We start from the raw sequence: 14,319 nt of genomic DNA, 5'->3' as shown, positions 1-14,319 counted from the left end.
CAACTCTTAACTCCTCTAACTTCAATAATTTTAACAGACTGTTAAGCAGGTCAATATGTGCAATCTTATAACTTCTAAAATGGGATTAAAAACTATTCCATCATAAAGGAAAAATAAATTCACATTTATTAGCTTCAAATCAGTCCAAAATTTCAAGAAAAATGCCGTATATTCTATTTCACGTAAGCATTTTTGTGTAATGATTGAGAGTATAGACTCTGGGGATAGACCACCTGAGTTCAAATGCTCACTAACTGCACAGATTTAAATTAATCTCTATATCTCTATGTCTCTATTCTCTCATCTGTAAATACAAAATAATAATAGTTCTACATTATATTCTGTTGTACCTGGTAAGGAGAATATACTATATGAACACTTACTATTACTAGGATTATTTCAGAAAACAACTGAAGGGCATTACTTTAATCTCATTATTTATTAGTACTATTAGACAGTTATCTGTAAAATCAAGTGAAAGCTCAAATAAAATAAGTGTTCTATTATTAATCAGATAAGAAAAAAAGGTAAGTATAAAACCCTTTCTTCAAAATTAGCCTTAACAAAATTAACCTTAACTTAGATTTTACTAACAAAAGCATGCACTCTCTTCTTAAAGAGAGTAGGGTGAAAACCATGTACTATCATATAAGACTAGTCTGAAAGACTGACATAATCTGAAATATTGCTCTCTGAACAAAATACATACTTCTGGGGTGATCTGTTGTCAACTTCCGCCTTCAGTCGCAAATTCTCCCTCACCAGGCCACCGTTTTCCAACTTCAATTTTTTATTTGCCTTTAAAAAAAAAAGAGTTGAAAATAACTATGCACAAGCTAAAACAAAAGTTTCTTGTAAAATTTATGACATGAGCCATCTGTATTTTTTAGAGCAATAATATCAGAAAACTGAATACTAGAACATGGTCTTTGGAAACTGAAAATCACCACTGAGAATAACATCTGAAATGGTGAACACAACTAAGCATTTTTAATCCATATTCCCCAAGCACTCTGCCCATCTACTATCGAGGAAAATAAACAAAACTATATTTTAGCTAGATTAAAGTCATTAAGGAACTATACTAATGGCAAAAATGTGTTTTTTTTCTTTTTTGCATAACTGAACATTCTAAGCAAAGTAACACTGCAACACATGCAAGTATTTGCAAACAAATGCTGAAGAGTTAATTCTTGAGCTATGAGACTGATTTCTTCATTGCTACTTAAACACATTTTTCTAAGAATAAATAAAATATGATTGAACTATTTGCTTGCTTTCTTCAAAAAGGCTTTACCAATTCTCTGGCTGACAACTTCTGAGATCCTTTTTAAAAAATGGGTCAATATTTTCTGATTCCATGAATTCTAGACCTTGATTAAAAAGAAAAAAAAATCCCAAGTATGATTTCTTTTCTTGAATTATAATATACCTAAAAATTACCTAAGAAGACAATAATTACTAGAAAAATCTAGAGGTTCAATATTGACTATGGACAGCCTGAAAAAATAGTGCTCTTAATTTCAGAATCTTCTTAAAGCCACTTCCAAACAAAAATAAGATTGCCTAGACTAGCAACCAAACTCAATTCACATGGCAAGGGAAATTCTCTGCCTAAAACATTTATATTCACAATTAATGGATCACAAGAACAAAATTAAATCAAGAAGTCCTAAAAACATATTTCAAAAATTTTATCTATGCTTTTGATTAATTTCCAAAACTTCTGTATTACCTACCCATCTATATACAAATGTGCATTTGAATGTGCATTCTCACGAAAGAAGTAGGGCAAAAGACATTTGGGGGGTATAAAACCTAATACCCTTACTTAAAGTCATCCAGGTTCCTTTTGAGATCTGAGCACTTGCTTATCTTCATGACTACACGCCAACCAGGACTGTGGAGGGTTAATTCTTTAAGTGACTGATAAACACCATTATTGCCCCTCTGAAGATATAAGAAAAGCCATTTACTTCCTCATACATATAGACAATGAATTAAGCTTTCAAGTATAGCACCATAAGGAGAGGCACTTAGTGAATGCTTTCTGATGATGACTACAGCTTAAATTAGAAACTCATTTGATTTTCTTTCCTCATATCCAAATCCCCATACTGTATCACTATCATTGTTTCAAGGTCTCTCACCAATTCTGCAACTCTCTTAATATTTCTCATTATGGACAGGCTAGGATTTTCAATTATCAGAGAGTAATGAAGACTAATAATGCAGCTAACTATTCTGCATTATCAACACTGGTTGGGTAATGATACTGCTCTCATAATTCAAAACTTATGCAGTTCAGGAAGCATCAAGAAAAAAGTCCACTTTGCTCATTCTATGTAGTATTTTATTTTGACTCTTTTATATTCCATATTTGATCTGTAGTATTTTATTACTTTATAATTTTACATTTTTGTCTCTGCCCTCCATATTTTCTTATTCATTTTGCTCTGGAGATCCTCCTGCCTCAGTCTCCTGAGTTGCTGGAGCAGGCATGAACCACTGTGCCCAGATGATTTATGTATTTTTTAAAAACAACCCCCACACCATTCTGAGCTCAGAGTAGTTCCCAATCAGAGATTCATGCTCTAAGAAGCATGCTCTAAGAAGTTTGTTGCAAAATTTAAAAATTATGAAAGAGATCCCACAGATCACACTGATGGCTCAAGAAAAGGTATGGAAGCTAAAGGAAAAATTGCAGATTGAAATATATAATTTCTCAGCTATAATTCCTCTTGTCTTTTTTTCTCTTTTTATTTTATTTTTTTTAATGGCAGCATGAATTGAACCCAGGAGCACTTAAACACGGAGCCATATCCATGGCCATTTTAGTTTTTATTTTGAGACAGGGTCTCACTAAATTGCTTAGGTTCTTGCTAATTTGCTGAGGCTGGTTTTGAACTTGCAATCCTCCTGCCTCAGCCTACAGAGTCGCTGGGATTTCAGGCATGCACCACCACACCTGGCTTCCTCTTGTCTTCTAACAATCCAACATAACTAAGGTTGGCCAAAAACACACAAAGAAACTATATATATCCCCTAAACTTGCAAAAAAAAAAAAATCAGTGCAATTATATTTGTTTTTTTTTTTTTTTATCTGTAGCACTAAGTTTCCTTTTCCCTCTTATCTTGACCTTTTCTCAGCCCAAACAGCATTTATTTTATATGTGGAAGATGGCTTACACTTAGTTGCAGATGAATCTCTGCTAACAGGATACGATGGTAATTCTTTAAAATATCATATAGCCTCCATCAATTACTGTACAGGTAGTACTCAGTAATTCAACACAACACTAGTATTTTAAGTGAATGCAGATAGCTGAATGGGTGGTTGGAGACCTGAGTATAACAAAATTTCCATTTAGCACAACCAGACTCCAGGGCAGATAAATCTTTTTTTAAAAATATATATTTTTAGTTGTAGTTGGATACAATATCTTTATTTTATTTTTATGTGGTGCTGAGGATTGAACCCAGGGCCCCGCACATGCTAGGCAAGTGCTCTATTGCTGAGCCAGCCCCAATAATCTTAAGTGTAGTTAAAGGCTGGTCTTTGGTCAAGAAAGCACTACCACACCTGACTATCACAGATAGTGCTGATGACAGGGAGAGTCTCTCCCTTCCTAAATTGGAAAATCCTAGAAGTTTACCCTTTTCACTTATGTTCTCTCTACTTTGTTGGGTAGGTGGGAAAATAATTGAAAAAAGAATGAATCACAATCTTCTTTTTCATGGAGTACTCTAAAGGAGCTCCTCACAGGTCTCTTATAATTTATTATTCATCCTTTAACCATCTATTGATAATCAGGGAATCATGGTGCTAGAAAAGAGATGGTCAAAACCTTTCCTTTTATGGGCAAGAAATTGGGTATGCTTTTGTTTTCATGCACATAAGGCATAAGCTTAAGCAAACCACAAAGGGAAAATAGAAATACATCCTTTAAATTGATGTTACTCTTCCAGAAGATGCAGTTTCATATAGAAGCATTACAGAGTCTCCACTTACAGTCACAAATGGAACCACCTGATATTTCTTGGCAACTAATGATATTTAATGAGAAAAAGTCTTCCTATTGCATATAAATGCTCATCCAGCGATTCTGTCTTTCTCAAGTCATCTAGTGATAAGTCAAGGTAATATTGCTATTTATACTTTTGAAGGCACTTAAAATATTAAAGAATTTTGAAAACCACCTAACTTACCTCTTTTAATTTATCCACATCATCTTTTACTTTTTCATAGATTTCATTAGCTGTTCTAAGTTTTTTCTTCCATTCTGCTACAGTTTCTGGATCAATTTTACTTGGATTATCTGCAACTGGATGTTTATCTTCATTTTGGCTGCCCTGCATCAAGGTTAAAGGATCCAGAATAGTCTTGATCTGTGATTCCAAGCTGAGATTTTTACTTTTAAGCTCTTCTACCTCTTTCTGCAAACAATCTATTTCATCCTGAAAAAGCAACACATAGTCGTTAGGCAGAAATAGGAACTAAACACGAAGAGATGCTAAACTAAAGCCAATATACTTTTGGATTTTATATTCAAATATCTGTAGATACACAGATTCTTAAGATACATCATAATAGCTTTGTAGGAAGACAGTTACATATGGTTTAAATTCTCAAAATGTATCATGATTCAATAAAATTTGACATTTATGTACTTGTACTTTAATTCAATAATAGTTCCGGTTTTAAAAAAGAAAAATGTTAACTTTTATTTAAGATGTTATGCAGAAAATAAGACACATGAATTTAAATAGGGAAGCAGATTTCATTTCAGAAGAAAAATCTGAGGCATATTTAATTTGCTTTAATGAGGCTAATTAAGTATAGATCAAGGTGATTGATTAGGGGTTTTGTTTAATGTTTATATTTTTGCTTCTACATTTGAAGTAGGAATAATATCATATAGCCTTCCATTTTTCATTTCAGAATAATACCTGTAGTTAACTTTCAGCTTTTCTAGTTTTCTTCAATTACTACTATGACTATTGCCAAGAATTAGTTTTCTGACTCTGAAACTGCTTGGTATCTTAACTGCAGTCACTGAATATTTGGATTACAAAACTTTTCTGTGATGCCATTTATTCATCCATAATAAACATGTCACCTTAAAATGAGGTTGTTAAAAATTCTGTTGTTAGAAAATAAGCTACAAGTAGCCCCATATGCTGCTGCTATAATTTGAATGTCCTCTCCCAAACTCATGCTGAGATTTAATTGATATTGTGACACTACTAAAAGGTGGGTTGTTAAAAGGTGGGTTGCTAAAAGGTGATTAGGCCATTAGACACTACTTTCATGAATGGAATAATACTGTTATTATAGGAGTGGGTTAGTAATTGAGAGAGTAGGTTCTGATAAAAAGGGATGAATTCAAGTACCCTTCCCACTCTTCCTCTTGTCCTCTCTTGCTCCTTCTGTTTTCCACTATGGGACCATGCACCACAAAGGCCCTCACCAGATGCTGATACTGTGCTCCAAGAATTCCCAGCCTTAAGAATCATGACCAAAGAAATTTCTGTTCATTATAAATTACTCAGTCTCAGGTAATATCAGCAAAACACAGACTAAGAGAGTCAGCGCTCTCTCAAAAGTTAACTCCAGTTAGTATTTTCATATGATAAATATAAATTTGTAAAAATATAAAGTGTGTAAGAATTAAGAGTTACCATAGTACTAGTTACTATTTTAAATTGTAATAAATAAATTTCTTTGCCTAATTTAATGTTAATTAATAAACAAATATAAATATAGGCATTTATATGTTCATGTATGTGTAAAAACATGGAGTCAGGCATGCTCTCATTGCATCATGATAGCAATGGAAAATGAAGATCTAAATAAATATTTATTTAGTCATTTATTTATGCCCCATTACTTTAAAAAAAAAATTGAGGCAGCTGAGATAGTTTAACTTAAAGATATTTTGTGTCAAGCCCATCAGGAGCTTACAACTATAATCCCAGTGACTCAGGAGGCTGAAGCAGGAGGATCTCAAGTTTGAGGCCAGCCTAGGCAAGCAAGTTAGTGAGATACTGTTGCAAAATAAAAAATAAGAAGCACTGGGGATGCAGCTCCATGGTCAAGCACCCCTAGGTTCAATCCCCAAACCCCAGTACCAAACCAAACCAAACCAAAACCAAAAAAAACTCAACAGGTATCAAAAGAGATTAATAATATCTCCCCCTCTTTAGTCAACATAAACAACAAGTTGACTTAATGCCTACTACTCAAAAGTATGTGTATTTCTGACTGGAGTGAGAGCAAATCTTAAAGTAGTTTTAATTTGCTCCCATTCTGTAGCCTCTCTCTTCACCTCACTGATTGTTTATTTTGCTGAGAAGAAGCTTTTTAGTTTGAATCCACCTCATTTATTGATTCTTTATTTTATTTCTTGTGCTTTAGTAGTCTTGTTAAAGAAATTGGGGCCTAATCTGACATGACAAAGATTTGGGCCTACTTTTCCTTCTATTAGGTGCAGGGTCTCTGGTCTAATTACTAGGTCCTTGATCCACTTTGAGTTGAGTTTTGTGCAGGGGGAGAGATAGGAGCTTAATTTCATTTTGTTATATATGAATTTCAATTTTTCCCAGCATCATTTGTTAAAGAGGCTATCTTTTCACCAATACATGTTTTTGGCACCTTTATCTAATAAGAGATAACTGTATGTATGTGGGTTTGTCTCTGTGTCCTCTATTCTCTACCATTGATCTGTAAGTCTATTTTGGTGCCAATACCATGCCATTTTTGTTACTATTGCTCTATAGTATAGTTTAAGGTTTGGTAATAGCAGTTATCAAAAATACAAGCAACAATAAGTGTTGGCAAGGATGTGGGGGAAAAGGCACATTCTTACATTGCTGGTGGGACTGCAAATTGGTGTAACCAATATGAAAAGCAGTATGGGGATTCCTCAGAAAACTTGAAATGGAACCACCATTTGACCCAGCTATTCTACTCCTTGGTCTATACCCAAAGGACTTAAAAATAGCATACTACAGTGACACAGCCACATTAATGTTTATAGCAGCACAATTCACAATGGCTAAACTGTGGCATCAACCTAGATGCCCTTATATAGATGAATGGATAAAGAAACTGTGGTATATATACACAATGGAATAATACTCAGCATTAAAAGAGAATAAACAATGGCATTTGCAGATAAATGCATGGATTTGAAGAATATAATGCTAACGGAAATTAGCCAATCGCAAAAAAACAAAGGCCAAATGTCTTCTCTGATATGTGGATGATGATCACATAGGGGTTGGGGGAAAGAGAGGAACTTTGGATAGGGCAAAGGGGAGGAAGGGGAAGGGAGGGGGTAAGGGGGTAGGAAAGATGGTAGAATGAGGTAGACATCATTACCCTAAGTATGGGTATGAAGACATGAATGTCTTCATGTACAACTTGAAGAATACTTCATGTACAACCAGAGAAATGAAAATTTGTGCTCCATTTGTGTACTATGAATTGAAATGCATTCTGCCGTCATGTATAATTAGAACAAATAAATATTTTTAAAAATCCAGGAAAAGCGACACTATATCTTCTATGCCCCTCCCCACCAACCACCATCTCCCCCTACACACACACACCCCATATACTGTTTTAGTCCATTTGGAATGATGAATAAAATATAAAAATATCAGACTGGGTGGATTATTAAAAAAATTATTTTCACTGTTTTGGAGGCTGAGAAGTTTAGGATCAAAGCACAGGCACATTCACTATTGAATGACAGCCCATTTCCTTGTTCAAATATTATGGTTTGGATATGGGATGTCCCCCAAAAGCTCCTATGCTAATGCATGACATGAAATGATTAGATTATGTGTGTTGTGACAAAATTGGTTGATAGGCCTGTTTGATGGATTCATAATTTGAATGTATTACTGGGTGGTAACTGTGGTGTGGCTGGAGGAAGTGAAGTGAATCATTGGGATGTGTTTTGAGGTTTTTCTATTTTGCTACTGCCTCCTCATGCTGGTTGTCTGTTTCGTGGCTGCCATGAGCCAAGGAGCTCTCCTTTCTAGGTGCTTCTGCCATATTTAGCCTCAACTTGGGCCCAGAGCAAGGGAGGCAGTCAACCATGAAATGAACCTATGAAACCATGAGCCAAAATAAACTTTTCCTGCTCTTAAAAAAAAAAAGACTATGTGTACTTCGTTAGCAAAGAATTTCTTTGGAAATTCTCCACTACTGTGGTAAATCAGAATGCTCATTCACCTTTACACAAGAATCAGAAAATAACATTTCACACTAAAATTTCTGTGCTAATAGTTGCCATAAAGCATGGTGATAAAAATTGGTTGAGCTTATAATCATCAGTGAATTTATAGGCAAAAATAAATGTTAATTGTGGATTCAGGAGGGCTTTCAAATGATGGTTTCTTTTTCTCCCAACTTCTTAAGGGAAATAGAGGTTTTAATTTTAACTTGTCTATAGAGGTATAAATTTTAAATTAAAAAATGGTGGGGGAATGCTTTCTGCTTTCATATCTTCCTTTCCCCTGGAATCCTTTTCTTCTCCTTTCTTCCCTTACTTGGTACTTACATAAAATTTAAGAAAAAAAATTTTTATATCTTCCTTATTTAAAATAGAAAAGGGAAAAAGAAAAAGAATTTGCCAAACAAGTTATTATTACTATTATTTTTTCGGTACCAGGGATTGAACTCAGGACACTTAACCACTAAGCCCCATCCTTCACTCTTTTTATTTTTTTGAGACAGGGTCTCGCTAAATTGCTTAGGGCCTCACTAAGTTGCTGAGGCTGGTTTTAAATTTGCAATCTTCCTGCCTCAGCCTCCTAAGCCACTGAGATACAGGCGTGCACCACTTCGCCTGGCTAAATAAAGTATATTTTTCTAACTGGAATTCAAAAGAATGGTTCACTGGATATTTATTCTAAGAAGTCTGAGGACTGAGGTAGTTCAATTTTACTTCAAATTCACTGCTGACATAATTTTAAAATTCAATTAATGTTTACCTCATATTCTTTTTTTTTTTTTTTTTTGATAGAGTGAGAGAGAGGGGGACAGAGAGGGACAGAGAGAGAGAGAGAATTTTTAATATTTATTTATTTTTTTTCTTAGTTCTCAGCGAACACAACATCTTTGTTTGTATGTGGTGCTGAGGATCGAACCCGGGCCGCACGCACGCCAGGCGAGCGCGCTACCGCTTGAGCCACATCCCCAGCCCCTTACCTCATATTCTTTATGGAGTAATTCAAGTCTAGTTTTCCGAAGGTGCTTCCTGACTGTATGAGTTAGCATAGGTTCACTTTCACTTGTTCCTCCTATAAGGAAAAAAAAAAAGAAAAAGTCCTTTTTTAAAAAATTCTGATTTTGGCAAAATGAAAATGAACCTTTTTCTTATTTTATATAGTTCACCAGTTTAATATCTACATTTTCTCTTTCACACCAATTTTGGGCTGCCATCTAGGCCTATTCTCTATCTTAATTCTGGGAAAAACAAATAATCAAATAACACCATAATAAATGCCTTCAGTAAAATATCATATTGTGTTTGTTTATCTATATGTCATACTAGAAAAAACTCAGTAGGGAAAAGGACCATGTGTTATTAATTTTCACATTTGGACTACTGAAAACCTGAAAGCTAGACAACTGTTAAATAATAATAAAACCAAGTCAATGATTAAATATATGTATGTATAAATAATTATAACCAAGGTATTCAAATATGCTTGGTTACTGGTAACACAACCGAAAAAATTAATGCATATTTTTCACTGATTCTAATAATGTACTTACAATGGATTATGAGTCACAGCATTAATTATATGCATGACTTGTTAGAAATATATACAATATGAATTCTCAAGAGTTTTTCATTTCTGCTGTGGTTACCTTCCTTGCTTTTTAGTGTCATGATAGTGAAGGCATTTTACAGATGTTCTTTTTCAAGACATCTATCAAATCAATGATGGATCAACTATTTTACTTGAGAAAATTTACAGAATATCACTGAGATATGAATGAATGAAGGAAGGAGGAGGCCTGTGTAGAAAAGCTGAGGGTTAAAAACATTCAGATTATTTTAATTATCAAAACTCATATTCTGGGTCTGTAGTTCAGTGGCAGAGCACTTCCCTAGCATGTGTGAGGCACTAGATTGGATCCTTAGCACTACATAAAAATGAAAAAAATGAAGGCATTCTGTCTGTCTACAACTACAAAAAAATTTAAAAAACACAACTTATATTCTGTAAGAAAAGACCTGATTCCTCAGTGAAGTCCAGTAGGTAAATACATAGAGAAGGAAAAATTTAACCCCACAAAATGCAACACAGCAGAGAATTAGTCATCTGCCATGTTTTATAAGGTAGGAAAGAAATCTTGGAGCCAACTTTGATTCTTTCTTTGGATCTTTATTGCCAAAGTCCTACCAGTTCTTCTTTTGCTGTCCAGCATATATATCTTCCTTTCCATTTTCACTGTAAAAATCTTATTTAAAGTCAATTTTCCCTAACTTAGGACTATTACAATGACTTAAGCTTTCTGAAAAATGCTTTCTATATGTGGATAATTATAGATTGACTTTAAATGTTTCCTAAAGCAAACAAAAATTATTTTAATTTTTATAATTTAAAAGAAATAACATATATGGGGGAAAAAACTACCAAACACCAAAAGGCCCTTTAAATTATTTCTTTCTCTTCTCTTCTCTCTCACACTCTCTCTTTTTCTCTTTCTCCCTACCTTCTCCTTCCTTCCTATTTTAATGGGGACTGAACTCAGGGGTGTTTTGCCCTCTTCTCCCTTCTTCCCACCCATAGAGCAGGTCCCTGATTTAGCTGTCATTTGAGTTCCTCTACACTAGTCTCAATTTACCTTTTCAATCTTATTTCACTAGTCAGAACCAAACTAAATTACTGATCATTTCCCAAAACAGGCTTATTATTCTATATTGTTCATGTCACTGCATGAAATGCTCTCCTATGCCTCACTTAATTTTTACTAGTTGAAATTTTACACATCCTTAAATGTCCAACTACTTCATGAAGCCTTCTTCAATGTTGCTAACTGAATGTTCCTGCCAAAACTCTTCAGGCCTTATATTATTTTTTGGACCTTAGCATCTGCTTTGCTGCTTTAAATGATTAATATTTTGGTCCACATGCACAGTCTTTACTGATAAGTCCCATGAAGCTCCAAGAGTTATTTCTCCTAGCATCTCTCATAGTGCTTTGTGCCCTTCAGTTGCTCCACATATACATTATACAAATTACTAATTAATCTAGTATGATGTTGGCTAAATAACACCATTGAAAACTATTTTAATCTTCTCCCAAATATACATAACTTGGAAAACATTTCAAATTTATTCCTCGGTGTATAAAATAGGTCCTTACCGATAATCTCCTTGCAAGGATTTTCAGGAGTAATAGGGACTCGGCAAGCTGGACACTGGCTATTATTCTTCAACCACAAATCAATACAAATAGAACAAAACACATGGTTGTTGATGCAAATGACAGGCTGGCGTACCTTTGAAAAAAGAGACATTACTTTTAGTATAGGCAACAGTCATAACTAGATTCCCAATATAGTTTAGTGCAGAGCAAACAAATTGCTTCTTTAGAGTACAGAACAGTGAGTGTTTAGCAGGGAATATCTAGGACTTCAAAATGCTGATTATCTTGACCATATCATTTCTTATATATGCATAACAGATGCTAGCTAAAATAGTTGGTTATAGCAGCTGAAATTCTTGACATATTTATGAGATTCATTATTCTATACTTAACCACATTCATGGTAAAACAAAAAAAAATTGAATATTTTTTGTTTTTTGGTTCCACTAAGGTTAGGATATTTTTTCCTCAGACTATTTTATTTTACACGTGTATTTACACGAAATACTCAAATTTCTGACTCCATTTAAATGTGGACAAATAACAATACCTTACATTTCCATAGTCATATTTTATGAAGGGCTTCCACATGTACATTCTGTCTCTTTCTGTCTTTTACAAACCACAGCTGTATGAACTAAATATAGTAAATATATGTTACAAGTAAGGAAGACAAAGTATGAAGAAATTAGGTAGCTTGTGCTGAGTTACTGGAGTGTTTTGAATGTTGCAGTTTTGTCAAAGGAAAAAGAGAAAAGAAGAGTATATTCTTGCAACAGATGGCTGCTTTTTGTGTGCCACTTCCTTTTCTCTAGTAATGAACTGTATATAGCCTTATACACGATGAAGCAGGGCATTCTAAACCAACTCGGGTCCAGAATGCTGCCTGTTCTAGAACCATTTTCTTATTCAAATAAACTTTGTTAACTCAAATAAACTTTTTTTTAAAAAAAATCGTGATCTTTGAGCATCATTTTACTCACTTTTTTTTAAGAAAGAGACAGAAGAGAGAGAGAGAGAGAGAGAGAGAGAGAGAGAGAGAGAGAGAGAGAGAATTTTTTAATATTTATTTTTCAGTTTTCGGTGGACACAACATCTTTATTTTATGTGGTGCTGAGGATGGAACCCAGCGCCCCCACGTTACCGCTTGAGCCACATCCCTTTTTTAACTTTACTCATATCAGATTTTTCTTTACCAGTCTCATTCATCCCTAAATTGCTGGTACCTATAAGTTAGATAAGTACTTAGTAGGTACTCAATAAAGAGTGGTTTAATTGATTTGTTTAATGAATTAATTACTATTAAGGCAGTAATTTTATTAGTTGATGAACTCACCACAAGGGAATCATGACTTAATATTTTTCAAATAGCATAATTTAACAATAAAAACAAAAACAGCACAGAAAGACTTAGGCTTTCATTTGATCAACATGATATTTCCACTACAGGATTCAAAATATTCTGCGGCCATTTTCAATATTTTCCTGTTCTAATAATTACAATACCAGTAATAAGGGCTTCTGCACTGGGGAGGAGACTAGAAGATCAAGGGAAAGCAGAATTAGAGGGAGAATGAAGATAGAGTGTTACCACAAACCACTTTCCTTGTGCCGCTGTGTCTGCCCTAAAAGACTACTGAGTATTCATTTGGAATGGGTCTACATAGCCAAAACAAAATCACAGGCAGGCAGGTAATCATTTTAGTCTCATTGCAAAGATCTGTCTGGTTTCAGTCTGGCTTTCCAAACACTTTGCTACTCCCTTGATTATAAACACTAATCCAAGAAAACTAAATAGAGAAGATTATTAAAGATGAATTTAAACTTGCTCTTGGAGAAATCTAACTAATTCATTCAATTCAAAGGGTTTGACAAGATTCCTTTAAAAACAACAAACAAACAAACAAACCATGAAGTACCATGTCTAAGACTCTTGTTTGGAAAATGCTCCTAGCAGCAGCCACACATAAAATCTGTGAGGCATTCTCTGGTTAATATGAAGTGGCTGGCAAATCTGAACTTTGGTTGCCTTTTTTTTTTCCTTAAAAATTCAGGTGATTTTAAAGTCTATATTATAATGTGTTCATGCATGTTTTAATTTCATTTGCATATCATGAAATTTTCTGGAAGTACAAAAGCCCAAACTAAATACCAGGAAGGTAATGTCATATCTATTCTGTCACCCTTCCTGGACCTATAATATTCCTAGTAGTACCTATAATATTCCTAGTAGTACCCTATATTATTCCTAGTAGTACCTTATTCCCCCCAAATTACGAAGCTCAGTTAAGGAAGAAAGAGTTATCTCCTTGAACTGGTAGCTACTTTTATAATGGTGACTTAATTTATTTTTATGTCATAAACTCATCTAAAAATGGATGAAATCCAATGTTTAAGATATAAAATTACACATTATAAAAAGGGCTTTAAAATGCTACTCCCTACGAGAAATATGTTTAAAAGCAATCAGTATTTTATATGTATTTGTTCCCCTCAAAAATTTCAGTGGCTCACCAATCTTAAAAATGGTTTTAAGCCCCTCAGTGGTTGGTATTATCATTTACTAAGGTTCCAAAGATGAAGGAGCAAATTTCACACATGGTAAAAATCAAGAATTCGGTTTCAGTCATGTGAAATTTGTGATGCCAACCCCATACTTTAGTGCATAAGTCTCAGCTGGGTGTGATGATGCATGCCTGTAATCCCAAAAGCTCAGGAGGATCAAGAGTTCAAAGCCACCTTAGCAATGGTGAGGCACTAAGTAACTCAGTGAGACCCTATCTCTAAATAAAATACAAAATATGGCTGGGAATGTGGCTCAGTGGTCGAATGCCCCTGAGTTCAATCCCCTGTACACCCCCCACCCTGAAAAAAAAATTAAGTACATAAGTCTAGTCTTGCCCTGGTAAGTTTTGAGAGTCA

The 14,319-nt window shown here is 34.3% G+C and overlaps 1 protein-coding gene across 1 annotated transcript in view; it reads right to left on the bottom strand.

Moving 5' to 3' along the window:
- Positions 1 to 14,319, bottom strand: part of OBI1 (ORC ubiquitin ligase 1) — a 50,332-nt gene that overhangs the window by 22,639 nt on the left and 13,374 nt on the right. Inside the window, exons 2-5 of the mRNA XM_081290092.1 lie at positions 11,395 to 11,530; positions 9,224 to 9,315; positions 4,210 to 4,458; positions 710 to 798 (exon numbers count right to left, since the gene is read on the bottom strand). Of these exons, the coding sequence (XP_081146218.1) occupies positions 710 to 798; positions 4,210 to 4,458; positions 9,224 to 9,315; positions 11,395 to 11,530 (566 nt within the window). The remainder of the gene's footprint in view (positions 1 to 709; positions 799 to 4,209; positions 4,459 to 9,223; positions 9,316 to 11,394; positions 11,531 to 14,319) is intronic.

Source organism: Spermophilus citellus (assembly GCF_964194105.1).
Source record: "Spermophilus citellus genome assembly, chromosome: 1".
NCBI classification, from domain to species: Eukaryota; Metazoa; Chordata; class Mammalia; order Rodentia; family Sciuridae; genus Spermophilus; species Spermophilus citellus.
The sequence above is the reverse complement of the archived record's forward strand: the minus strand, read 5'-3'. Positions and strand labels throughout refer to the sequence as shown.